The sequence below is a fragment of the Falco peregrinus genome, chromosome 8 (genome assembly GCF_023634155.1).
Source record: "Falco peregrinus isolate bFalPer1 chromosome 8, bFalPer1.pri, whole genome shotgun sequence".
NCBI lineage: Eukaryota > Metazoa > Chordata > Aves > Falconiformes > Falconidae > Falco > Falco peregrinus.
In genome coordinates this window covers 26133559-26157542 of record NC_073728.1, presented here as the reverse complement: position 1 = coordinate 26157542, position 23984 = coordinate 26133559, and the positions used below count along the sequence as shown (strand labels likewise).

At 56.8% G+C, this 23984-nt stretch overlaps 2 protein-coding genes across 5 annotated transcripts in view; one reads left to right on the top strand and one right to left on the bottom strand.

Annotated features, from left to right (window-relative positions):
* Positions 1-23984, bottom strand: part of NHEJ1 (non-homologous end joining factor 1) — a 44557-nt gene that overhangs the window by 15702 nt on the left and 4871 nt on the right. For all 4 annotated transcript variants that reach the window (XM_027782322.2, XM_055812239.1, XM_055812238.1 and 1 more), the window contains exon 5: positions 23185-23243. In XM_027782322.2, the coding sequence (XP_027638123.1) occupies positions 23185-23243 (59 nt within the window). The remainder of the gene's footprint in view (positions 1-23184; positions 23244-23984) is intronic.
* On the top strand, positions 1046-19798 carry LOC114011294 (uncharacterized). The gene is made up of 2 exons (XM_055812236.1): positions 1046-1209; positions 15455-19798. Exon 2 carries the CDS (start codon positions 18222-18224, stop codon positions 19155-19157), a length of 936 nt encoding a protein of 311 aa, XP_055668211.1. The 5' UTR covers positions 1046-1209; positions 15455-18221; the 3' UTR covers positions 19158-19798.

Sequence of the window (23984 nt, the reverse complement as noted above, 5' to 3'; positions counted from 1 at the left end):
GATAACACATTCTGTGTGGTAGCAGGGCAGGCAGGGGGAGGGTATCGGACCCAACCTGGTGTCCTGTCCTGCCCTGCCCTGGGATGCTGGGATGCACTGCAGGTACCTGAGAGGACCCAGCCTCCATCCCAAGGGGCGAGATGCTGTGGGGTAGGTGAGATGCACAGCCTGACCCTGATCCCAGCTGGGAACACATGTTGAGCCCCGGGGTAAAGCACAGCACAGAGTTTCAGCTAGAAAAACTTTGGGAGCAGCAGAAACAAGGAGCCTCAGGTGCCTGGGCACAGATTAGGGCAGCACCGCTCCCCTCTCCACTGCCAGCGTGGGGGCAATTCAGCTCTAGACCTCTCAAAGAGAAGCCACCAGCCTCGGTGAGGTGTTGCAGGAGTGTGTGGGATGCAGGTTTGCTTTGCACAGCAGGGTGGGAGGGCAGACAGAGTGGGATAAAACACCATGGGTAGTGATGCTGGAAGAGCCCTGTAAGAAACAACCCAGCTGTTTTCAGAGTGGCTGTGCATGGGGGCCTGTGCTGAGCACTCTGAACCCTGTGCAAAGCCAGCACTGTGCGCTGGAACTGGCCTGAACAATGTGCTCAGCTCAGAGACACACATTGCCAGAACAAGGGTGAGAGCCACAAAGCCACATGGGTTCAGGAGGGGCAAGGCCGGGGGCTGTGCGGCCGCAGAGCTGCCTGCAGCAAGCCCAGGGCACCAGTCAGAACAGGCTGGGAAAGCCACCATCCCTATCGGCTGCTGTTTGGAGCCTCACGGGGCACATTTTGCCCGCTGTCACCTCCTGGAGAGGTCTGTGGGTTGCATTTATAGACTTGGCCATAGACCCTGGTCCTTGTCCTCTGGGTTGCACAGTGCCGTCCCTGCATCCGGAGCATCACTGGGAGCAGGGAGCTGCACCAACCCCCTCTGTGCCCCAGTGAGTTGGTGCATGTACGCAAGCTGCTCGCACGCCTCCCCACAAGCATTGATCCATGGGAAAGCGTGCACACATGCACACACACACACAAAAACACGGCAGCCTCTGCAAACAACTGCTTGTTAAGTTAAAATTAAACTCTGCACAAATATTGACCTTTGGAGGGGACACAAACTCTGCCGATATATTTACCAGCTTTATAAATGGGCCTGACCACAGTGCCCTATACGCTGAGATGGAGGAGATGAGGACTGTGGAGGTGCTCAAACATCAAACGAGGTGCATCTTCCCCCTTCCCTGAATGGGGATCTCCCCAGAAAATGTCACTGTGCTTCCCAGCTGCACCCCACCCTCCCCAGAGTCCCCACTCGAGCCTGAAGGAGGATGGATGGTGGGCACGAGGATGAGCTGGATCTACTTTTCACCCCAGATCATGGTTTCTCGGGGGAGCAGCCAGCAGCTCATGGACAGCCCTGGAGCACCCCAGGGAAGCTCTTGTCCCCTCTGGGCTTGTGAAGTTGGTCCAGCAGAGCAGTCTTGAAGCTGCCCCTCCTCTTCCAACCCTTCCATACTTCACTGACCAAAGCCTTAATGTCTGGCACCCCCTGCCAAACCCCAGCTGCCCAGCATCTGGGCAGGCTGCTCTGCCCATGAGTCCATGCTCCCTCCACAGAGTACCCAGCACATCCTGGGGGCTCCCATCTCTTGAGGGGGACCCAGAGCTCAGGGCTCGGTCCTCTATCTGGGAAGGCTTTGGGAGCTACAGAAATGCCAGCAGCCTGCAGCCAAGGGGACAAAAAGCACTTGGCAACTGAAATGATGCAAAGAGAAGGCACAGCACTGCTCTGTGGTGGAAAGTCACCCCTTGCAAACCCACCAGATTTCTCAGGAGGGGTCAGCGTTCCCAGCTGAGCATACTGGGGGATGCAGTGGGACTGGAAAAATACTTAGGGCAAGGTGTTTCCCCAAGGATGGCTAAATCAGCTCGGCTGTCATGGGAGAAGAGGCAAGCTCTTCTCACAGCCTACACCTAGGGTAAAGCACAGGAGGCAAGTTGGAATAAAGGGTGGCTTTTGTAGGCAGAAGATACAAATGGGGTAGCATAGGAGGCAAGAGCATTTCCTAATTATATTAAACTCTTCAGGGCAGTTGGAAAGACTTTTGAGCGCAACAAGTTGCTGTTGAACAGCTGGGCAATGAAGGAGGCATGAAATCAGTGCTGATAAATGCAGCACAAAGGACATGGGGAGCAACCCCAGCTAGGCAGCGCACAGCACAGGGGAGATATCCAGACATGCAAGGGGAACACACCAGTCCAGGGCTCGCAAGAGAGAAGAGGACCCTGCACACCTTGAGGAGACCAGGATGAGGCCAGCGTGCGTGGGCTGCCACTGCCCCTCAGTCCTTGGCCAAAGGGGATGACAGGGCAGTGGGCACAGGGTCCCACTGAGCATGGATCAGCAGGCAGCAATGCTCAGCATGTGAGAGGGATGATGGAGGGTGGATTTAGAAGATGGCATGATGGTAGCTGAGCATGCAAACCTAAGGCTATGCATAGCCAGGAGAGGGATGCAAACAGGGTGTGCATGCAGCAGGCACAACTCCTGCACCAAAAACAATGTGTGCGCTGGCTGGGCAGTGGGAGGAAGGCTTGTACCCGCATCAGCCTGGCCCTAAGGATGCAGGGAGGAGAGCACGACACATACAGCAGGGGATGCCCAAGTTCCAGCTCTCGGAAATACTGAATAGAGTCTTATTCAGGCTAATGTAAAACACTGTTAAAACACACAAAAATCCTTTGAGTAATGGGCGAGCGGGAAAGAGGCATCTATAATTAACAGTAACTGTTCGAGACGGTCGCTGCCCAGAGACGTGTACTGTGCAAAACCACTTGAAAAGGCCTCGTCTGCAAGGCGAAGCCTGGGGTTTTTCAAGAAGCCCGTCATGTAACGATCCTGGCCCTTCCAAAATAATTTTGCCATATTAAAAAAACGCAAAACCTCAGCTTAATCGCCCTGCAGCACTGGGACTGGAGAGCTCTGAGAAGAGGGGAAGGGAAGCACAACCGGCTTCCAATTAGAGCCTCGTTAGAAAGGAAAGCTGGGGAGCTATTAGAGAGCCATCCAGCAGTGAGCTGAGTGAGCTGCCTGGAGACCCACTGCAGGAGGGGTGTCCCCACCAGTCTTGCTCCTTCTGCACCCTTGGTGGGGTGCTCTGGGACCCCAAGGGTGGCATGGTCCCCACTGTGAGCACTTGGCCTGAGCAGATGGAGAAGAGGTTGCTGTAGTTGCATGCCTAAAAGTCCCCTGGGAAGTTCTGGCCCTACACAGGGCAGGGTTTGGGGATGCTCATGGAGCTGTGCAGGAGACACCAGGGAGGGGAGAAAGGAGAATTGGTTAGAAGGATGCTACAGCGGGAGAGGGGAAGTGAAACAGGAGTCTGTGGGCTTCACTGCTTCCTCCCACCCTTGGAGGCACAGAGCTGGGGCCAGAGACAGCCCCAGCATGCCTGGCCCTATGATACCAGAATGAGGTCCCGGCTCTGCCAAGCCCCTGGGTTGCAGCTGTGGGGGGAGAGGATAGTCCCGCTATGAGCACATCCATCCTCCTGCCCTGCACACACACCTTGCCACTTTCCCTGGCACCCTGGGTCTCCATCCCCTCCCACACAGAGCAGTGCCTCCCAGTGCCCGTTGTGCCTGCAGCTGAAGCACGGATCATGCAGTGGCTACAGCCAGTCATTGAGGTGACAGACCCTGGACAGATTAGTGAGAGTGCCAGAGTATCATTGCCCATCGCACTGGTTCATCCACTCCTGGCCTTTTGCTTCATCAGCTCTGGCTTTAATTGTTGTGCCTACCAGCCCTGCCTGCCCAGGCCAGGGCACCAGGCACCCACTTGCTTGCCTGCAGCCTGGCTTTGGGGCCAGGCGGGCAGGAGGCACACACGCTGCCTGGAGCAGTCTCCCCTTCACATCCCACAGCCTGGGACCCATCCAACATAAAGTTAATTTCTAACCATGGGTAACCACCAGTGCCCGAGCTGGGATGATTTATCCCCTATCTGCCTGGGTCAGATTTATGAGCTACACATCCCCTAGGCTGTGATAAAGGCCATGTCTGTGCTCCTCCACCACCACCCCTTCCCATAGCCCCTCCGTGTAGACTCACTGCCCCCCGCCCCCCTCCCCATTTACAAGCCTTCCCCCAGCACGGAAACCTGACAGCCCACAGAAGAACAGTAAACAGCACAGAAAATAGCACATGCTGGAGGCCAAGGAGAGACATGCTGGCTGGGGAAGCCACAAATGGTTCCTGCTTTCAGGACCTGTTCAAGAAAACAGAGTGGGATGTACCCTAGGCTCCCACCAGCCTTCAAAATGGGAGAGGGGAGCTGCTATTAATAGCTGAGCCAGGGCACTGCTCACATGCAGGGCTGGGTTGAATGATGCCACAGCTGTGCTAGGGATGGCCGAGCAGCAAGGAACAGTCCCTGTGGCATTGGCCACAGGCATCACTGGATGGCAGTGAGCATTTGCTCTACAAATGGGAATTCACATGCAGCGTGGAAAATTCCTTAGCCCACCAGTCCAGTGAGAGGCCAGGGAACTGGGTACCCAAAGTGGCACCAGTGCTGCTATGTTTGACCCTGGCAAGCAGCACTTTGCAGGGGGTGCTGAGGGAGGGCTCATCCCTGCACCCATTTGCCCTTATCCACCCTCCCCTACAGTTGGTGCTGGGCAGCCCAGTGCCTGGGCGCGATGTTATGGGGATGCCCCAGATTTGCACTGCAGGCTGCTCCAGGGTCTGATCATGGTGGTGACAAAGGCATGTGTCACCTAGCTTCTTTTTAAACAAGGTCTGATGGTTCTCCACTTGTACCAGGAACACAATCAGCCCCTGAGCAGTGCTGGGTATTACTGCAGTGCTGGCAGCCTCCACAGCATGCCAAAATGTGTGGAGAGCCATATGTACATGGCTCCATTTTCTGCCTCTCTGCCAGCCAGAGGCTGCTTTGCCAGAGCTCAGATGATCTGCATGCATGGTGCTAGCCAAGCTGCTCCAGAGCCTTGTGCAGCAGTGTCACTGCCCCAACAGCCAGGATGGCATCACCCTTTGCACCACCACCATCTCCGCAGCCAGCTGGATGCACAGACCAACAAGAGAGCAAACAGGCTGGATCCTGGCAACCTGGCCATACAGGTTGTGGTCCTGAGCTGCCCCGAGCAGTCCAGCCCAAAGCAGCCCCCTGCCAGTGGCAGCCAGCTGGGGAGGGAGCAAAGGGCAGCAGTGACAGGGGGTTTGCAGGATGAAGCTAAAGGAGCAGAATTGATAAGGCTGGGGGCAGCATCTCGGCTCCCGGGGCAGGCACTGCCAGCTCCCCACCGTCCCCCAGCCCTCTGCAGCAATGATAGCGGCAGTGCCGGCAAGGGAGAGAAGAGAGCCTTGTTCTGGGGCCAAGACTAAGGCGATTCAGTGCTCTGCTCCCCTGAGGTTTCTCGGGTGAAACCTGGCTCTGTAATGGCTGTGTCTGTAAAACGTATGGAAATGCCCATAAAACCTGTATCAAATGCTATATGGATATATATGGATATATGGAGAGAACTATGAAATTAGGAGCACGCGGGGAATTGGGGCAGGACGGCTCCCTCCGAGCCGTAAAAACACACAAGTGAAAGGCAGGGGAGGCAGCAGCGCCGGGAGCTGTGCAGACAGGCCGGCATGGCCAGGAGCCAGGGGAAGGGCACCCCGGGTCCGCACTGCGTGGCCCTGCAGAGACTTGTGCCCATGGAAAGCCTCTGGGACAGAGGGACCTCTCCATGGGCCTGCATGGGACAGGCCCCTTCACAGGGCTGGGGAAGCCCCACCAGGGTCCCTCAGCAGCCCGAACCCTTGCTGCGGGCAGGGCCAGGGGAGCCTGGCTACAGCAAGACCTCAGTGATACCCCTGAACTGGAAGCAGCTTGAAGGTGAGCTGCCAAAGTGATAGGTGGGAGGCTAGGGAGGGGAGATGCACAAAGGTCTTTGCTGTGGATGACAGCAGCCCACTGTGGTATCAATGTCTAGATCCACTGGGGGCCTAAGGCAGGACAGGGAAGAGTGCAGGGGCAGTGGGAAAATAACCACTGATCCCAGTTGGAAAAAAACAGGCAGCACTGGCTGAGCACAGCAGAGCAGATGGTAGCAGCCTCAGAGATGCAGCAAAATCTGTATGTCCCTTCAGGGATGCCATCAGCATCCTCTCATGTATACCTGCCATGAGCCAGTCAAGCCCCTATGATCCTATATAGCAGACACACATTTTCCTACAATCCCCTCACTTTGAGAGCTGAGCTTTTTGAAAACTCTCTAATATCAACAGGAAAATCATAAACAAATAAGCAGACAGAGGGCCCTTGCCAAGGAGTAAGCATTAAATGATGAGAGAGGTGAGCCATGACAGTTTGCTGTCACCACTGATGCTGCTCCCTGCACTGCATGAGGCAGCACCCAGTTGGCTCCAGTCCTTCTTGCTTTGCCCTAGCAGGGACTGGGGAGCTGGGCCCCTATACCTAGCCCTCTGCCACTCCCAATGAAACCTTTCACTCCTTGTAGCCTTCCTAAAGCAGAAAAAAGGCCCAGAACCCTCAAATCTGTGGCCTAACCCCACTCCCTGCCTTGATCCATTTGCCCTGACAGCAATGAGCATGGAGAGACCTGTGCAGCAGGATCCAGCTCCAGGCATGTCCCTGCTCCTAACCCACACGGGGCTGATGCTGGGGATGGGGGAAAGCTCCTTGGCTGCTCCACTCAGCATCCCTGCTGCATGACAGCCACTGCATGGCTCCCTGCTGTGCCGCTAACCCAGGTGAAAGTGCAATGCTGGTACCAGCCCCACTGCCCAGAAGCATCTCTGTCACAGAGGCTGCAGCCAGGGCGATGCAGAAATGCAGTGCGAGAGCTGCAGACAGATGCAGTGCTGGGGTAGCAGGGTTACAAAGTCAGAATGCAGAAATGCAGGGCCAAGGCTGCAGTGACACAGTGTCCGGGACGAATTATTGTGGCGCTGATGTTGCAGATGCAATGCTGGGGCTGCACGGTTCCAAAGCCGGGATGCAGGAACGCAATGCCAGGGCTGCGGTGATCGCCGTGCCCGGGACGCCGAGGCGCGGTGCCGGCGGCTGCGGGCAGTGCGGCGGCCGCTGACCGGGGACAGGGCGCCACCTGCCGCGCCCCTGTCACACGCCGGCGCACGGAGTGTCCCCATACCCTCCAGCACGGAGCCAGCCGCCGTGACCAGCCAGGAGGGCGCGGGGTCCCAGCTACGGGCAGGGAACGTGCTGCCCGCTCTGCTCACCCCTCTGCCCTTCCACCTGCCGGCGTGACAGCCCGGAGGGGTCCCAGCCCCGCGCAGGATGGGTGCGGGACAAGGCTTGGTGCTTGCGGGGTGCAAGGGCAGCCCGCAGCACTGCATGGTGGGGGGGATGACAGCACTGAGATGTCCTGGGGACTGCAGGCACAGCTTAGACAGCCTCGGCTGACGCGCATTTTGCAGCAGTGTGACGGTGATGAGGATACAAATGCTTCCAGGCTGTCTCCTTTGGGCCCCAAGCCCCTAGCGCCGGGGCTGAGGGGAGTTTGGCTTGTCCTGCAGAATAAATCCAGGAAGCAGGGCAGTTAGGTGGCCATGCAGGGGGACATCAGCAGCAAAACAGTCAGAGAGGGGGAGAGGTATGGAGGGGATGGGATGGAGCATTACAGGGTATGGATGTACCTGAGACCCTCCTGGCTCTCTGCTCCACATCACCAGGTTCAGAGACTGCCCAAGGGCTACCAGAGACACTGGGCAGCTTTTGGGGGTTTAGGAGGTGTCCTACCAAGGCAGGGGTGCCAGGCAGGACAGGGCTGCAGGGGCTGGAGACCATGCCAGACTGCAGCTGGGAGCAGGGACAACAGAGAGTCACTGTTCCCAGGTGCTACCCGTGGGTCTGCTCAGCTCTGAGCTCAACTGGGCAGCCACGAAATGGGGCAGCACCCAGGGAGAGCAGGTCCCCAAATCCCCACAGCTCATCCTGCACCAGCAACCAGGGCCCTCACTCAGCCCTGCCCAGCGGTGAGTTGGCACCTCTGGCTCTGCATGGTACCACCTCCCCAGGCACCACACCACCAAGCAGGTGAAAAACATGCAGGGGCTTCGAAGTCGAGGGATGAGACATGAATATGGATGAGGCCAAGTGGGCTCATGAATACTAATGTTTGTTGTAGCTTTCAGGAACATCAACACAGCACAAAGATCTAATATTACTCTTGGCCATGCAAATGGAGCGATATCCTCACATCAACTCTGCCAGGACCATGCCAGGCATGCCCCAACTGGCAGGGCCAGGGTGGCATGTCAGTTCCCCAGCCCATGTCCTCAGGCTCTGTACTCCAGCTCCTGGCAGCCTGGGGGAGTGGGATGGGAGCCCTGCTTTCTCTGCAACCCTGAGGTCCCGAAACGCAGGGAGCAGGAGCCAGGCAGGCAGGGAGCTGACTGCTTTGTGACTGTGGCACCTGTGCTGTGCCAGGCACGTGTGGCTGCAGCACCCCAGAAGCCAGCCAAGGGATGTTGCCTGACAAGCAGGGATGTCCATGGGGCTGGCACACCCCATGGCTGGGGAAAATTGCACTGACTGGCTCCAGTTCCTCTGGGCAAGGGTCAGCCCACGCTGGCAGGGTCTACATGGACCAGCAATGCTTTAAAAAGTATCATTGATGAGGGTTAAGAGCCAGAGGGAGGATTCCCTAGGGAGGTGGCAGTGCCTGAGCATGCATTCAGCCATGCTACCAGCAGGCTCCAGGGGAAGGGAGGGCAAGCAGGGTCATGAGAGGCATGAGGATGTCAGGTGGGATGTGACCACACTTGGGCAGGACAGGACCTGGGGAGCAGCTGCCCTGGGGTTTCCCAAGGACCAGAGAGCTCCTGGGCTGGGACCTGAAGAGCAGCCATGCTGAGGGCCATGGGGATCTAGGGATGCTCCGCCAGACCCATCCATCCTCCCTCTGCCCTGATATTCATCTGCATCTCCACCCAGCAGCCAGAGCACCCAGGACCACAGGGGACAGCCAAGCGCTGCTGCCAGCAGGGACATGATCAGGAAGGATTTTAGGGGTGTAAGCCTTTTGGCTTGGCAGAGCATCCCCACCACATTGCCCCAGCTCCAGGCTGGAGGGTGCTGTGGGCCACCTGATGCCCCTGGCGAGGCTGGCAACCCTGGACCAGCGTGGCAGCCGCGGGCACCGCAGCAGGCTCCCGCGCTCGGCCGGTGCAGTGCGAGGTCACACCCAGGCCCATGAACCCGGGCAGGCACAGGGGAGACCTTCTAGTCGCACAATTACTATATTATGTAGCGCTAATAAAAAAAAAAAGGGGGGGGGGGGAAGGCTTGAAGTTTTCTTAGTGCCACATAGTAAAGTATTTATAGAAAGCCAGGCGTGAATGGGCCGCTCACAGGCCACACTCCTCCTCGGCGTCAGGATCTCCAGGAATTATTCTGTGCAGTCACATTGTTGTATTCACCCAGAGATTGAGTTTAATTACAGACATGCGGGTGAACAGGCTGTCAGTGTTCCAGCCTTGCCGGGGAAAGGGCAACTGAGCTCCCTTTAATGAATGTATTTTAAAAAGACCCAAGGTTGAAATAGAGAGGGGGAGGAGGGGGGCTGGCAGAGGCAGCGCTGGGGATGGCGGGGATGGGGAGAAGGGGCCACTGAGGGATGTGGGGTACCGGCAGAGCTGTGGGAGCTCTCTGGGTGGGGGAACAGGGCTGGGATGCTGGGGAGAGGATGGGGATGATAGGCACAGGGTGTGTGGGGCACACAGATCAAGAGGCGCATGGCCCAGATGTGGCCAGGGCTGCTCACAGGATTCAAGGCCCCGAGCATCCACTCTGCGTGGGATGGCAGATCCCTTCAGAGACCTGGAGGAGCTTCCCAAAGAAAATGGGGGGAGTGGGGAGGGCTCCCAACTTATTACAGAGCAGGGTATAAACAGAACAAATAAATATAGAGCTGCTTTATTACAAGGCTGGCCAGCTCTGGTGGCTGGCTGATTACAGGGCAGGCTGCTCCAGCACTACGCAAGCCCAGACCTCAATAAAGGCCAGATTGGAGCTGCCTTTTGCTCATTGACAACTTCAGCGCACTCCCGCCGTGCCGCTCAGCTCCAGCACGCCGCTGGCCGCCCCCGCACCCCAGCACGGGGTGAAGGGGAAAATAAAAGCTTAAACAAATAGTGAGTAAGCAAGGAGCAGGGGCAGGCAGGATCAGCAGCCTTGCAGACAGGCACTAAAAATACAGTTTATTTTCCTAAGGAGCCAGCAACTTCCAAAACTGGAGATTTAAAAAAAAAAAAAAAAAAAAAAAAAGAATAAAATGCCATAAGAATTATAGATCCATGGCGGGGGTGGGGGAAAGACCCAAGAACAAGGAAAGAAAAACACAGTGATGAGTAAGACACATGCATGACGTACATAAATACACTGAGACGGAAATGCATAAGCCTCCTGCACACAGAGCCACACGCAGGCACATGCAGAGGCACACGTGTGGGGCCGGCTCCCAGCAGGGATGGAGCCAGCCCCCGCTCTCACCTCTTCTCTCGCCGGGGCAGCGGGCATTACCCTCCATACACACACACACATCTTTCCAGGGCTCAAAGGACACTTTGTCTCGTAGTCCCCGGCGCTCTCTACACCTGGGCTCACAAGCCACCACCAGTGAGGTGGTGGTCACTGTCCCTGAGGGCTCCCATGACCACCTCGGTGCTGAATCCCTGGCACAAGCTACGGACCCCATGGTGGGGCAGAGGGTCGAGGTACAGACCCAGCCAGGCCAGGAGCCTCCTGGCCAGCAGCCAAGGCAGCCCCATGCCCGGGCAACTGGCCAGCGCGCCAGACCCCAGCATGCCCGCAGGAGATGAGGGAGGGATGAAGACCAGCACGTCTGTGGGCTGCGGGTCGGGAGGCTTTAAAGGAGTTGATTTAGTATTGTCTCACCTGCCCTGAAATGGGCACTTGAGCAAGGGATGGAGGTTGCCTCGGGTCATCATAGTGCTGAACAGAGCCCTTATAGCACAGGGCAGGAGAAAGGAGCTGCTTTGGAATGAGCCAGCTCCCCTGGGCACAGCTGGGTGGGACTGCGTGGTCCCACATGTCCCCCACGCACAGCTCTGCCAGGGAGATGCTCCCCCTCAAACACCTCCCACAGTGATGGATGAACATCACCCTGACCACCAGCTTCACTAAAGCCCCTACAGCACCTCAGCACCACTGCATGCTCCCCAGGGCAAGAACTGGGAGAACGGGCAGAGCTGGAAGGGAAAGCAGGCAGCTCCAGTGCTGCGCAGCCTTCCTCAGTGGTTTGCAAGGTTCCCTTCCCTGAAGGCATCACTGTGTGCCCCAAGGGACCCTGGCCTCCAGCGCTGCACACTGCCCACCCTACTCCACAGCACAGCCTGGTCATGGTGCTCTCGGGGAAGTCGCAAGGGGCAAAGCAAGATACAGCAGAGCCCCAAATCTTCTTCCGTGCACCGCACAAGATGGCAACACCCAGACCACACCAAGGCACATGCCACCTCTGCGTTTCTTCTGCCCTCGCCATCCACCATCACCTGCATGGGCAGGTCCTGCACCAGGCACACAGTGCACAGCACACAGTGAGCCCAGGGCTGGCCAGGGCCACCGCGGCAGCCCCCACTGCTGTCTTCCCCCCTAACCCAGGGAGCGGAAAACGGATCTCTGCAAAGGGCAGCTCATGCGGAAGCTGTTCGCATCCCGTAGTGCGGGCTCAACGGGTGAGGAACAGGGCAGCTCCTGGGTCGCCGGGTTATCGGATGATAACAACCCAGCACAGCCTGAGCACGCGACTTCCAGCAATGCAAGGCTGCTTCCTTTGTTTTGGGAAAACAAGAGGGGAACAAGACTTTTTCTGGCACGTTCTTGCCCGGCCTGAAGCTGCCCCCCACTTGCACTGGCTTGGAGAGGAGCCGTTCCCTCTGTCTTGCTCCCGGCAGAAGGAGGGGGCACAGGCCAGCCCTCGCCCTTTTTGCCTTTCCCACCTCTGCGAGGAGCAGGGCTGGAGCCAGTGACCTGCCAAGCAGGTCCAGATGGTCACTCCTTGCATCTAATGGGGGTCCCAGCTGCCTCCCCAGTTTGGCTGTGCCATGGGCTTGCAGACTCACCAGAGACCCCTTGGTCCTGCCTGCACAAGCCCATCTCCCAGGGCTTAGCATCTGTGACAGGGCGATGCTAAGGCTCAGGGAGGCCAAGACACCCACGCTTTGGGCTGTGAGGACCCTACCACAGTAGAGTTAGCCCAATGCCTCCCCCTTTCCCAAATGCAGGGCTGAGCCCTGCATCAAGGCAGGGGAGCGGCACAGGGCAGCACAGGGCTCGGGCAGCCATTCCCACCTTCCCCTTGGCCCCATGGACTTGCTCCATCCCTGCAGTGGTACCCCCTGCTCCCTGGAGAGCTGTGGGTTTGATGGGGGTGTGGAAGCCCCCCCCACCCCTTCCCCAGCGGAGGAGGAAACATAATAAGAAAAATAAAATTTATAAGCAAGGCAGTAATTACAGTGTGGCTACAAAAGGCTGCCTCCTCAGGGCCATCATTATGTGGCTAAATTTAACGCCCTGCGTGGCTGCTGGGGGGTGGGGGGGAAGCCGCGTCCTGGGGCTCTGAGCATCCACACAGACGCCGGCTCTTGCTACCTTCCCTCCGTGCCGGCCAGGGCAGCACAGCTGAATGGCAGCCAAGAAAGCCATAAAGCAGGTCAGAATTTTTTTAATAGTCTATTTACCAAGATGCTGTTTTTACTGCCGAGGTTTCTCTCGTTTTATCTCTGGCTTTCCCCCCCCTCCCCTCGCTCTCTCTTTTCCTGACTCCTGAACAGGCTGGACTGTATTTTCTGTTTTATGTTCCTCTCTCTCACTTGCTCTAAATACTATTTTCAGAACTCTAATTTTATACGGTATGTCCCTTTTTTTTCTTTCTCTCTCTCTTTTTTGGTAAATATTTGCCATGACTAAGCCAGGACACATCCCGTTTAAAAGGCTCCCATCCCACAAAACATCAGCCCTTTAATGACATGAATCTCATTAGCTCTCCCCATGAAAAGAGGTATAGAAAGGAGCATCACTCAGCCCCTCTGAGTTCCTGTATCTGCACAGACATATATTTAGCCGTGTGTACCGTACAGTCACAGGAGGGGACAGTCTGGGCACACGCACACCACCTCATTCAGCCAGAGGGACCCAGAGCGGGGGCCCCTGGGACCAGTGGGTTTTGGGATATCCGTCTGTCTGGGATGGGGTTGGGAAGGGCTCTGGGCCCAGCGGAGCCAGAGCTAGTCCCCAGAAGCTGGTGGCTGGGCACAGAGGAGCCTCAGAGCCCCTCCAAGCTGGGATTTGGGATTCTCTGAAGGACTTTCTCCAGTGGTGGGGGGTGGTTGTGTAGAGCCCATCTGTGCAAGGAGCAGAGCTCAGGCACTGCCCTCTCCAGGTCCTCAGCCCCACCAGCCAGGTTTGGCACAAGGCAGCAGATGTTGGCTGCACACTTGAAGCTTGACCCCAAAGGACCAGCACAAGGTCCCAGGAAAGGTACTGAGTCCAACAGCCCCAAGAGGTTTCCTTACTGAGGTGAGGGTCTGTCTGCACCCACCTACAGATACCCAACACCAGAGCTGGCAGAGAACATCTGCAGCCCAGGTGCAAGCACAGCATCCCTGGGGAGCAAGCAGAGCTCCCAAGAGCTCAGGCTCTTCCAGCCTTCCTCCCAGCAGAGGAGGAGGCTCTGTCTCCATCCATAACAGCATCTTCTGTTGGCAAATGTGTCCATCCACAGTCCCATGGTGGGCATGGTAATTTCTTCTTTGGTGTGGGCTTTCCTTCCTAAGCTTGGTCATCCCTTCTTTGACTTCACCATCCCTTCCTTGGCACAGTCATCCCTCCCTCAGGATGGTCACTCTTTCCTTTTGGTTCAACAGCTGTCTGGTACCAGAGGGTGAAACCCCAGGAGATACCACAGGGTTTCCCATGGCTGAGACCTCACTCACAGAACCTGAAGGACACAGCAGAGACGTCCATGGAGAAGAATTTGCTCTCTCTTTCCCAGATTCTCTCTCCATTTTCTGTCTCATTTCTAGACCTACCAGGTTACAGTGCTATTCCTCAGCCCCACTACACCCCTACCACGCTGGCGTTAGGTGAGCACATTACCATGACCTCCTCCTCCATAGCTGTCCCCACCAAGCCAGGTGTGAAAGCTGTGCAAACCTACTGCAGAGCCCATAGCATGGGGCATGGCTGTGCTCACTGCATTCACATGGATGCTCCTCCACATTTAGGGGAGACAGCAAGAGAAATAAACCCAAGAAGGGCTGCAGATAGGCAGTGCTGTGCAGAAAGCAGCGCTGCTGCAGACATTGCACTGACTGCGCAGCACAAGCTCTCCAACCCATAAATAAACCTGGGGGGATTTCACTTCCCTGCTGTTTTCTTTAAATTGCTTTAAAGATTTGGTTTCGGCAGCCGAGGAGACCTAGCATTAAGCAATACCACCAGCTCAGGCAGCAGATGCTCACAGTCAAAAGATTAACACGCCCATGCTGGCTACATGCACGCTTTCTGGTGTGGGACCCTCTCCCCCAAAACGGGGCCACATTTCCAAGCATTTCCACAACCTGGAAAGCAAGACACAAATGGAAGGGGAGACTCACACCTCCCCAGATGCATGGCTCCCAGAGCCAGGGCTTTCAGCAGCTGTGCCGGGAGCTGCAGCCCGTGTGCCGGGCAGGGCTCCACGCGCGCATGCACCGCTGAGCCAGGCTCCCCCCTGGCCCCCAGCAGCTAACATTAATTCATTAACAGTCCCATTAACACCCAGCTGTGGTTTCCCCCCAAACTCAGGCAGGGACCCGCTCCCCTGTGACAGCTGCTGACAGGCCAAGTTTCCACCTTCAGCCCTTCTGGAGTTCTGTATAAAAATAAGCGGGGCTTTTTTTCAAAAGGAAAACTGTATTTCCCCTATCCACACGCCCGCACACATGTGCAGGACTCACAGCAGGAATTTGCTCCAATTTCCCCCACCCACAAACACATCACCTTTGGCCAGAGACCAAATGTGGGCATTTTCAGCCCAAAATATCAGGTTTTTCAGCACCCAGAAGACAAGAAGCTGACACGACCCTGAACTGGGCTAAATAGGGCAACCACTCCCTGGCCAAGGTGTGCTGGGAGACCCAGTGGTGCTCCTGCTGGGGCCTCATCCAGCACCCCCAGCAAGGCAGCTGTCAGAACCTCCCAAGGATTTGCCCTCCTGCCATGGCCAACCATCCTGATTGGGATCTGGTACCCAATTTCTGTTTTCTCCTTTTCATCGTCTTTCACAGATAGCCATGAGCACCAGATGCTCCAGCATCCCAAGGAGATGCCCAGCCCAGTATCTACTTGGGACGTGTTACCCAACATCTATTTTCTCATTTTCCACATCATCATCTTTTTCTCAACAGCCGTGAGCACCAGTTGATGTTCAGGAGGCTACCCCTGATTCTCCAGAAGCCCTGGACTACCCTGTGCCCCAGAGGGGCTGATATCCTTGCCCTACTGCATCTGGCTGCACACCAAGCTCTGCAGCCTGTGTCAGCAGCACAGGAGCTGGCTCTCTGGGGCTCTCACTGGGAAACTGGCAACCAGGGAGCAGAGACCTCCATGAATTGCAGCCTCTGAAGGATCAGAGCACTTCTTGGGGATGGCTGGGCATGCTACCTTGGGTACATCATGAACAGGGTGGCTTCAGGTCCCTGGAGAGGACAAAGCAAGGGCCACCTATCTCCCAAGGTGCCTGGCTGCTAGCAGAGTGCCCTGCATCCCTTTGATCTGGAGGTGTTTGCCTTGCCAAGAGCCCTCTAACTACTCCTTCCTTTAAATAGCAAAGCTCACAAATGCCCCATACGGTTCCATGTCTATATGTTGTCTATATATTTGTGTACACACACGCACACAACATACAGAGATTTATTCGTGTTTTCAGAGCGGTTCATGATACATTCCAGGACGAAATTCCAGCCAGCACTGGAGCCAAGAACATCAGTGGCCCTGGCGTTCACTGCCCCCTCTGCCTGCGCACACACTAAATACGGAAAGGGAGAGGTATAAATAGAGAGAGAAATACATGAATGGCTCTGTTTCCTTACGCAGATACATAGGACTTGAAGGTCTGAGCAGAGTGGGAGCAGGCAGCCTCAGGAATCTGATGGCTGTGCCTCCTGGGGTGCAGAGCAACCCCTCCCCAGGCTGCTGCTGCCTGCCCAGATGTGCCCAGCTGTTTGGTACCACCTCTGCATGGGCTGTCATGACTGGCCCAGGCTACGGGGGCATTAGTCCAAGGGACAGGGAAGAAGAAGCTCTCAGAAACACTGAAAAAAGCTGCCTGTGGATGTCACAGGAGAAGGGGCACAGCTGGGGGTATGGGGGGAGCTGTGGAGGGCTCAGAATACGCAGGGACACAGTGAATAAACCTGGCAGCCTGTTTCAGCAGGAGTGCAGGGAGCAGGGGACAGCAGCACCAGCCGTGCAGGCAGCACTGCTCCCCTGCCCTACCTGTGGCCAGCAGAGCCGGCAGGGATGGCAATGCCCCAGTCCAGCCCCCATCAGCTGGGGGCAGAGAAGCCACCACATCCCTTGCTGACACAGAGCAGTGCCTTTAGAGCCCCATCAAAGTCCCCCTTGTTCTCATCCCCAAAAGGTCCTTTGCTTTTAGGAGCCACTGCCACATCCTGAGCTGAAGGACCAGGACAGGCAGCTGCAGGGCACAGCAGCGTGGGACAGACTGTGTCCTGCACCTTTCCCCCACCAGCCATCCCTGCATCCCCCCTTTGCCCTCTAACCTAAACACAGCGCCAGCGAGCTCAGCCCAGTGGGGCTGGGACCCCAGGTGCCTGCACTCTCCCCACTGCCCACCGCGTGCTCCTCAGGGCTGGGCAGCTGCCTGCGGCCACGGGGCCAATAATGTCCAAATGTGGAGCAGGGCCGGGAGTGGTGGCGGGGGGATTGCTGCTCTGCTTTCCGGAGGGGGAAGGGGCTCTCCCCCTTCAATGCTCCTGTTTGAGCTGAGGCCTGGCACTGGCTCAAACCACTGCTTGCTGACATGAGATCAATCATCCCCTGAGCTGAGCTGCTCCTTGGCAGCACCGCACAGCCGGTGCCCATGCATGGGCTGGGGCCTCTCCCGAAGGAGCAGGGTCTGGCCCCTTCTGCCAGACAGCCCGTGACGCCTCTCTGCCTGCTTGCAGCAGCACCTGGCACAGCATGGCATGGTGTGGTGTGGCATGGCACAACATGGTACAGCATGGCATGGCACAGCTTTACATGGCATGGCACAGCACGATATGATATGGTATGGCACAGCATGACACAGCATGGAGAAGATGAGGAAGACCCTGACTGCAAAGGATGGTTCTCTGATTGTGCCAGACCATGTGCTACTGCAGAGCTAATGGCTATGTGGTGCCCCAGGGAGGATGGCTGTGACGACGCGTGTCTATCCCTCCATCCCCAAACAAGCCAACAGGTGATGCTGGGCTGAAGTGAGGCTGGGATCAAGCAGGCAGATGCCCGTACCTGGCTCAGGTGCCACCTGCTCTCTGCAGTGGCAGTGCCAGAACTGTGGCCAGGCACAGCACAGTCACCAGGGGGTGGGCTGTGAACAACCCTACAGCCCCAGCAGGAGCATCCCTGGAGGACTCATGAGACAGCAGCCACTGCTGCCACAGTGCACTCCCATCCCCAGTGGATGCAAGGGCTGGAGCAATCACGGCCAGCCCAGCTGCAGGGGGCTCACGCCTTGCCCACAGTCTGGGCACTATTTTGGGCAGGCTGCTGCCCTGAGGTGCCCATGCCAAGTTTGGTTTTAGCAGCGTGCAGCTCCACTGACTCATTGCTTGTGCAAGTGGCCTGTGGCTACCAGCAGCAGCCCAGAAAGTGTGCTTTGGCCAGGCCCCCCTCACCTGATCATGCCTCAGCAATAAATAAATGACACCACAGCGCTGCCTGCCACGTGCCTCCAGGGCAAACCCTACAGGGGGGGCAGTGCCCATGCAGTGATTGACCCCCCCACCCAGTGATGAGTGCCTGTTCTCCTTCCCAAAAGCTCCACTGTGGGCACGAAGCACTGGCCCCTGGCCCCTCAGCCGTCAGACACGGCACTCTGCCCCTTGTGCCCGTTGGTGCCAGCACACACGCTCCTGCTGTTGTGCACACACTCGTGCTCTCACATACATGCTTACACTGAGCACGAGTGACCCTCTGCTCCTCCTGAGTGCAGCAGCACGCAGGTCCTTGTGTACACGTGTGCATGGTGGCGTGTGCCTCACTCCCACCAGCACAGCCGCAGCCCACTGCATTTCTAGCATGGGACCTAGACCCAGGGCAGCAATGAGATGGGGCGACCAAGGCTTGCTCAGGAATGAAGCAAGGACTCCACAAGCGGACCCAATCCAGTACAGGACGCAGGCACCCATGCATCTCACTGGACGAGCACAACACAGATGTGGGTGCACACAAGAGCTTGCTCCACTCATCCGAGCATCCCCAAAAGTCAGCCCCGTGCTGCCGAGCCAGCCTGCGTGGGGCCTTGCAACTTTTGCACTGCTCAGCCCTGCTAGCAACAGCGCCACAGCCACTGGCTCCTTCCCCAGCCCCACACCGAGAGACCCCAGCCTGGCTGAGCACCTGCAGCATCTTTTCCCCCAGGCCATGCACCCTGCGTGTGAGCAGCCCATGTCGCAACCACGCGCCAGCCCCGCTCTGGCCCAGTTGCAGCTGCAAAGCCGCAGCTACCTTGTGCTAATTAAAAACATCCCTCATTGGAAGGAGCCAAAAGGCCGCTTCCTCCCTGCCGCACCAGGCTGGCGCGGGTTTGAGGGATGCCATCCCCACCCTGCAAAACATGCAGCCCACTGCTGCCTTCGCCCTTGGCCGGGCTGCAGCAGAGCCGCTCCCTGGGGCTTATTTTTAGTGCCTGTTAAAAAGGAGAGGCAGAGCACTGGAGGCAGGCAGCGTGCGGGCAGGTGCCCAGCTGGACCCTGCAATGGCAATGGCCAGTGGCTCTGGCGGGTGCCCTGGCCGCCCTCCACCTGCCCCGCTGGCCCACGTCCCCTCGTGGGAGGGGGACAGGCGCCTGGCCCCTGTCCCAGCCCCGGTGGGGAACAATAAGAGGGACGGTGACCCCCGGGCGCCCTGACGTCAGCCGGCACTGCTGCCGGCACCGCCGCCAGCCCTGGCCCTGGGGCTCCCACTCGCCCTCGGCCGGGGCCGTGCTGGAAGCCGCCTGTTTGTTTATCTTCCTCTCCGGCGTTGCTTGTTTTGATGGCACATCCTCCTCCTCCTCGCCGGGCCCTGGGGTCGAGCCATGAACCCGCCGCGTCCTGTTTGCCGAGGTCCCGCGCTCGGCTTGCAGAGGTGCGCAGCAGCCACCCCCGTGCACACCGGCCGCAACAGATAAAAATACGCAAGGCAGAGCATCCTGAGGCGCAGGGGCTATATTTGCACTGATAGTATCAGCGTGTTTGCCTCTGGCGTACCTGCTCCTGCTCTCCCTGGGCCAGGGGACACGGCGCTGCATGGACCCGTTGTCCCCCTCCCAGAGCCAGACCGTGGGCTCTGGCACCAGCTGTGTCACAAAACACTGACCACAGCCAGGCTGGGGCAAGCCCTTAAAACCCACGGGTAGGCACCCCATGCTGCCTCGTGGGGTCACCTCTGCAACCCAAAGGGACACCTGAGGACAAAATACCCCCGACCTGCTGGGTCCTAGGCTGCTGGAAAGGCTGTCGGGGCAGCCCCAAGGCACTGAGCCCTCTCCAGCCGCCTGCTGCTTCCGCTCACGGTGTGAGCCCCTGGGCTTGCCAATAAAAGCTGCTGGCTTTGCCTCGGCTCACGCACAGCCACCGCTCTCCCTCCAGCTCTGCCCAAGCCCAGGCAGCTGCTCAGCAGTGAACCCTTGCCAAAACCTGTGTGTGTGAAAGCGTCGTTTCCTAAATGTATAAATATTCCCAGGGCTTTGCTGGAAAACTCCCCATGATTAGTTAAAATGCTCTGGACAGCCAAATGCACACAAGCCCAGGGAAAGGCCATATTTAAGCCAAGAGGCTGTGCAGCTCTGCCCTAGGGGACTGGCAGGTCCTTTCCTCTCCACGAGGAATGCAGCAAAGGTTTGGGAAGTGAGCAAAGCTGCGGAGCACTTTCCCACATCCCACCAGCCCTGTGTCACACCATCACAATCCCAGGAGGTGCTTACTACTACCAAACATCCACAACCTGAAGCCCCATTTCCCAGAAGGAGAGGCTGGAAGGACCATCAGACCTCTCCTCCTGACCTCCTGCCCACTGACATCCAACCACGCACACCCCAAGACTGAGCCCAGCAACTTGGTTTTCTTCCAGGTGGGCTCCCAGCCCACTTTTTGGAGACAACAAGAGATGGAGGATCAACCGCTGCCCTTGGGAGTGTGCCCCGATCGTTAATCGTCCACAGGAGCAAACCCAAGTGCCTCTGCCCTAGCTCGAAATTGCCTGGCTCTGGCTCCCGGTGCCTGGCTTGTGCTCCGCTGCTCTCCGCAAGATTAAAGAGAGCCCTTCACTAACCAGCATTTTCTCCTTGTAAAGACCCTCACGCACTGTAATCAAGGCGCCTCTCAATTTTCTTCCTGATAAGCTAGTCGGAGCTCTTCCCTTCCAAGTCTCTCAATGCCAGGCTCTCTCCTCAGCCCTCAATTCATTCCTGCGACTCCGTGCTGATTGTCCGGCGTCTTTTTGAAAACTCAGACACAGGAGTCAGTTGCAGCATTCCCAGTTCCCCACAGCATGTCCCGAGGGACCCCAGCCCTTCATGCTGCTCTTTTCTGGAGCTGGCAAAGGGAGTACTAAATTTACCAGGGGCTCTGAAATACCTGCCCAGAGACAACGAGATCATCCAGCCCACCCCTTTGCTACAGGAAGAGAGGGGAGACTGGGGTGAATACCCAGTTTTGGTGGTGGAGAGCTGCAAAGCCGTCTTTGGTGCTCCTCTCGAACACAAGACCTAGGAGGCATCAGGAGGAATGACAGGGCACCACACGCAAACCAAAGGCAGCAGCTGCTCACATGTCACATCTCATTGCTGCAGGATGGTGCATCGGCCAAAAGCATCATCAGTGGGTTTATAAAGCAATGGGATGAATGCAGAGAGGACAGATCCCCCCAGGAAGACTGAACGCGCAGCTGCATCCCTCCACCAGCCTCTCCTCCACGGCTGGTGCTCAGACCTGGCTGCCAGGGGATGCAGAGGGGGAGCATCTCCAAAACCCTCCCATTCCCCATCTGGTGCCCCAGCCACAGGACACTGCTCCTGGATTGTCCTCAGGACACACAGCACCAGCTGCCCTCCCATCTTTTAAGTCTCTGCCAGGTGAGCTCCCCACCAGCTGCTTTTGCAAGGCTTTGCAGGGCTGCGTCACTCCCCTCCTGCCCACCCTGCATCACCAAGCACCTTCCCCCATGCCCCACACTCTACCAGCTCTTGGAGGACTCTCAGTTTCAAGCCTGATGTTCATCTTTAGCAGATGTTGTTCAGATGACCCTTGGACAAAGACACACTTCATCATCCCCCAATCCTGGCACATTTGCCTGCATCCTTCCAGCTATAGCACTGAAACATTTGCCAACTGCTTCTGCCATGTCTGCTCCAGTATCAATCATCTTACCACCTCCATCTACTAAGAAGCTTATCCCGTTGCTGGGAGCTCGGGGTTTTCTCCTACTACACTAAATAAAAGCCTTTCCTTCTGTCCTTCACCATGATTTTTCCCTGATGTCTTTAGCTTCTGTTACCCATTTTCTACACGTCATAATTTCTAATTTATATTGATTGCTATCTACTCCCACTCTCCCATTTGTTATAAACTGCTCTTTTATTTCTAATTGCTGCCTTCACTTCACTGCTGAACCAGAACAGGCTCTTGGCCAGCACTGCCCTCTTTCTTGATTGTGGAATTGTGGCTTTTTGTGGCTTCTGAAATTCTTCTGAAAGAGCTCACCATTTTCATTCACATTTTTCTATCTAAATGTTTCCTCTGAGCTGATTTCACTCATAATTTTCCCCCTGCTTTGGGAAATTAGCCCTTTCAAAGCATGAAGGATATAAATTACTGTTCAGGAATGTCTTTTCTTTGCCCAGGGTGAATGTAATCTGGTCATGATCATCGGTCCCTAGGCAACCTCCAAGTTGCAGTCCAGCAGTGAATTCATCTCTATCCATCATAACCGAGGGGAAACGAAAGTTGCCTGTGCTGGATGCAATGCCTCTCATGTAAAAGAGGGATCACTTCTAATTTTTAGAAACTCTGCAGATTGTTTATTGCTGGCTGTGCAAGAGCATCAGCATGTGTCTCATAAAGCGACGTCCTCTCAAAGCCTGTGTGACACCACAGACACCCCGGCTGACTCCCTGGTCCCCAGCAGACACCACTGCTCCCCACTCTTGTGCCTACACAGTGAGCACAGGAACACTCTGAAGCATCCTGAGTCTTTTTGCACTGATGGGCATCAATCATTTCTCATCTTGCCACATTGATTTGAATCATTTTAGTGCTTCTGTGATTATTTCCAGTAACAAAAAAGGATCAGAGGAAAGACCCTCTCCTCCAGCCTGTTTCTTCAAAGCACATGCCTGATTTTAGTGCTGAGTTTGCCAAGGGGAAAGCGGTGGGCAGGGCACAGATAACAGGCTGAAAGGTACTTGTCCCCACAGTGTGCCATTGCAAGGCCACCCCCAAAAGCAGCGGAGCAACCAAAAGGAGCAGATAGCCTCTCCTCATTCACCTGCTCTCTGCCATCAGCATCAGTTTTTCAGGTCCACAGCAAGTGTGGGAGGCAGGTGAGGATGCCGCAGTGATGGCATATTCCCATGGAGCAGCCAGCCTGGCTCGCACCCCTGGCAACTCCCAGTAGCAAGAGGGTGACAAAACATGGTGCCATGTCCCCATCCAGCCATGCCAGGCATGCCCCCAGCTCTGCTCACCCTGCAGATGAGGTGCAAGGACACGAGGACATAGGAAAGCCCATGGGCATTACCCCTCTCCAGGCAAGTTCAGCCAACCCCATCAGTGTCCCCACGCAGCCTGGAAAACCTCACACTGGGGCTCCTGGCGCCAGCTCCCCACCACCCTTTGCCAAAGGAGGGAGGACTTGCACCGCTCCTTACCTCAGCCATGGATTTCTGCTGAAATGTCTTCTCCTGGAAGGGCTCTGTCCGCAGGCGGTCTGCAAGGGAGAGCAGTGATCAGCCCTGGCAGGTCTGGCCAGACCTCCCGCCCCAGCTTCCCCTTTCCCTGCCCAGGGAACAAGGGGGCTGCAGGGGAACAGCTCCAGCACACTCATATCAGAGCCAGTGGGAGAGCCCAGCAGGTGTCTTGAGCTAGGGACACATCACCTGGTCAGCAGAAGGCAAGGACCACAGAGAGGTGGGAGAATAAGGCTGAGCCTGCTGGTGCACACAGCAGCTAGGTAGCAGAGCCCAGAGCCCATCCACACTTGTCCCAGACCCTCCTGCACAGAAGAGCAGGGGATAGTGGCAGGACATGCTCAGCGCCATTCCTAGATCTTACAGCTTAAAAAAGCTACCAGGGTCTGAACACTGCGGGACAGGGGACTGCTTGTCTCCAGCTGCTTTTCTAGAGGGGTGAGCCAGCTTGTGTCCTCCTCTTGCAGGACAGGGCCAAACCCCTGTTATGGCCCATTCTGCTCTGCACTTCATTCAAAATACTAATTTTCCCCCATCGTTGCTAAGATGTCGTCTGGAGAAGCACCTGCCCAGCTTTGCTTAACAGCACTGGTGCTAAGCTTCCTCCCAGCTTCCTGTCCCACCCAGGCAAGGGACAAGAGAGGCTGCCTGCCCACCAGCATCAGTCCACGCACCCAAACTGGGTTGTCCTGACGGCTTCAAGCCCTGCAGAGTCAACACGCAGCGGGGGAGAGGGGAGCACGCCCGGCTGACACAGGTCT

Bases quoted from the DNA above. Each gene is read 5' to 3' on its own strand.
- LOC114011294 (XM_055812236.1), top strand. From the start codon at position 18,222: ATGCTTACACTGAGCACGAGTGACCCTCTGCTCCTCCTGAGTGCAGCA.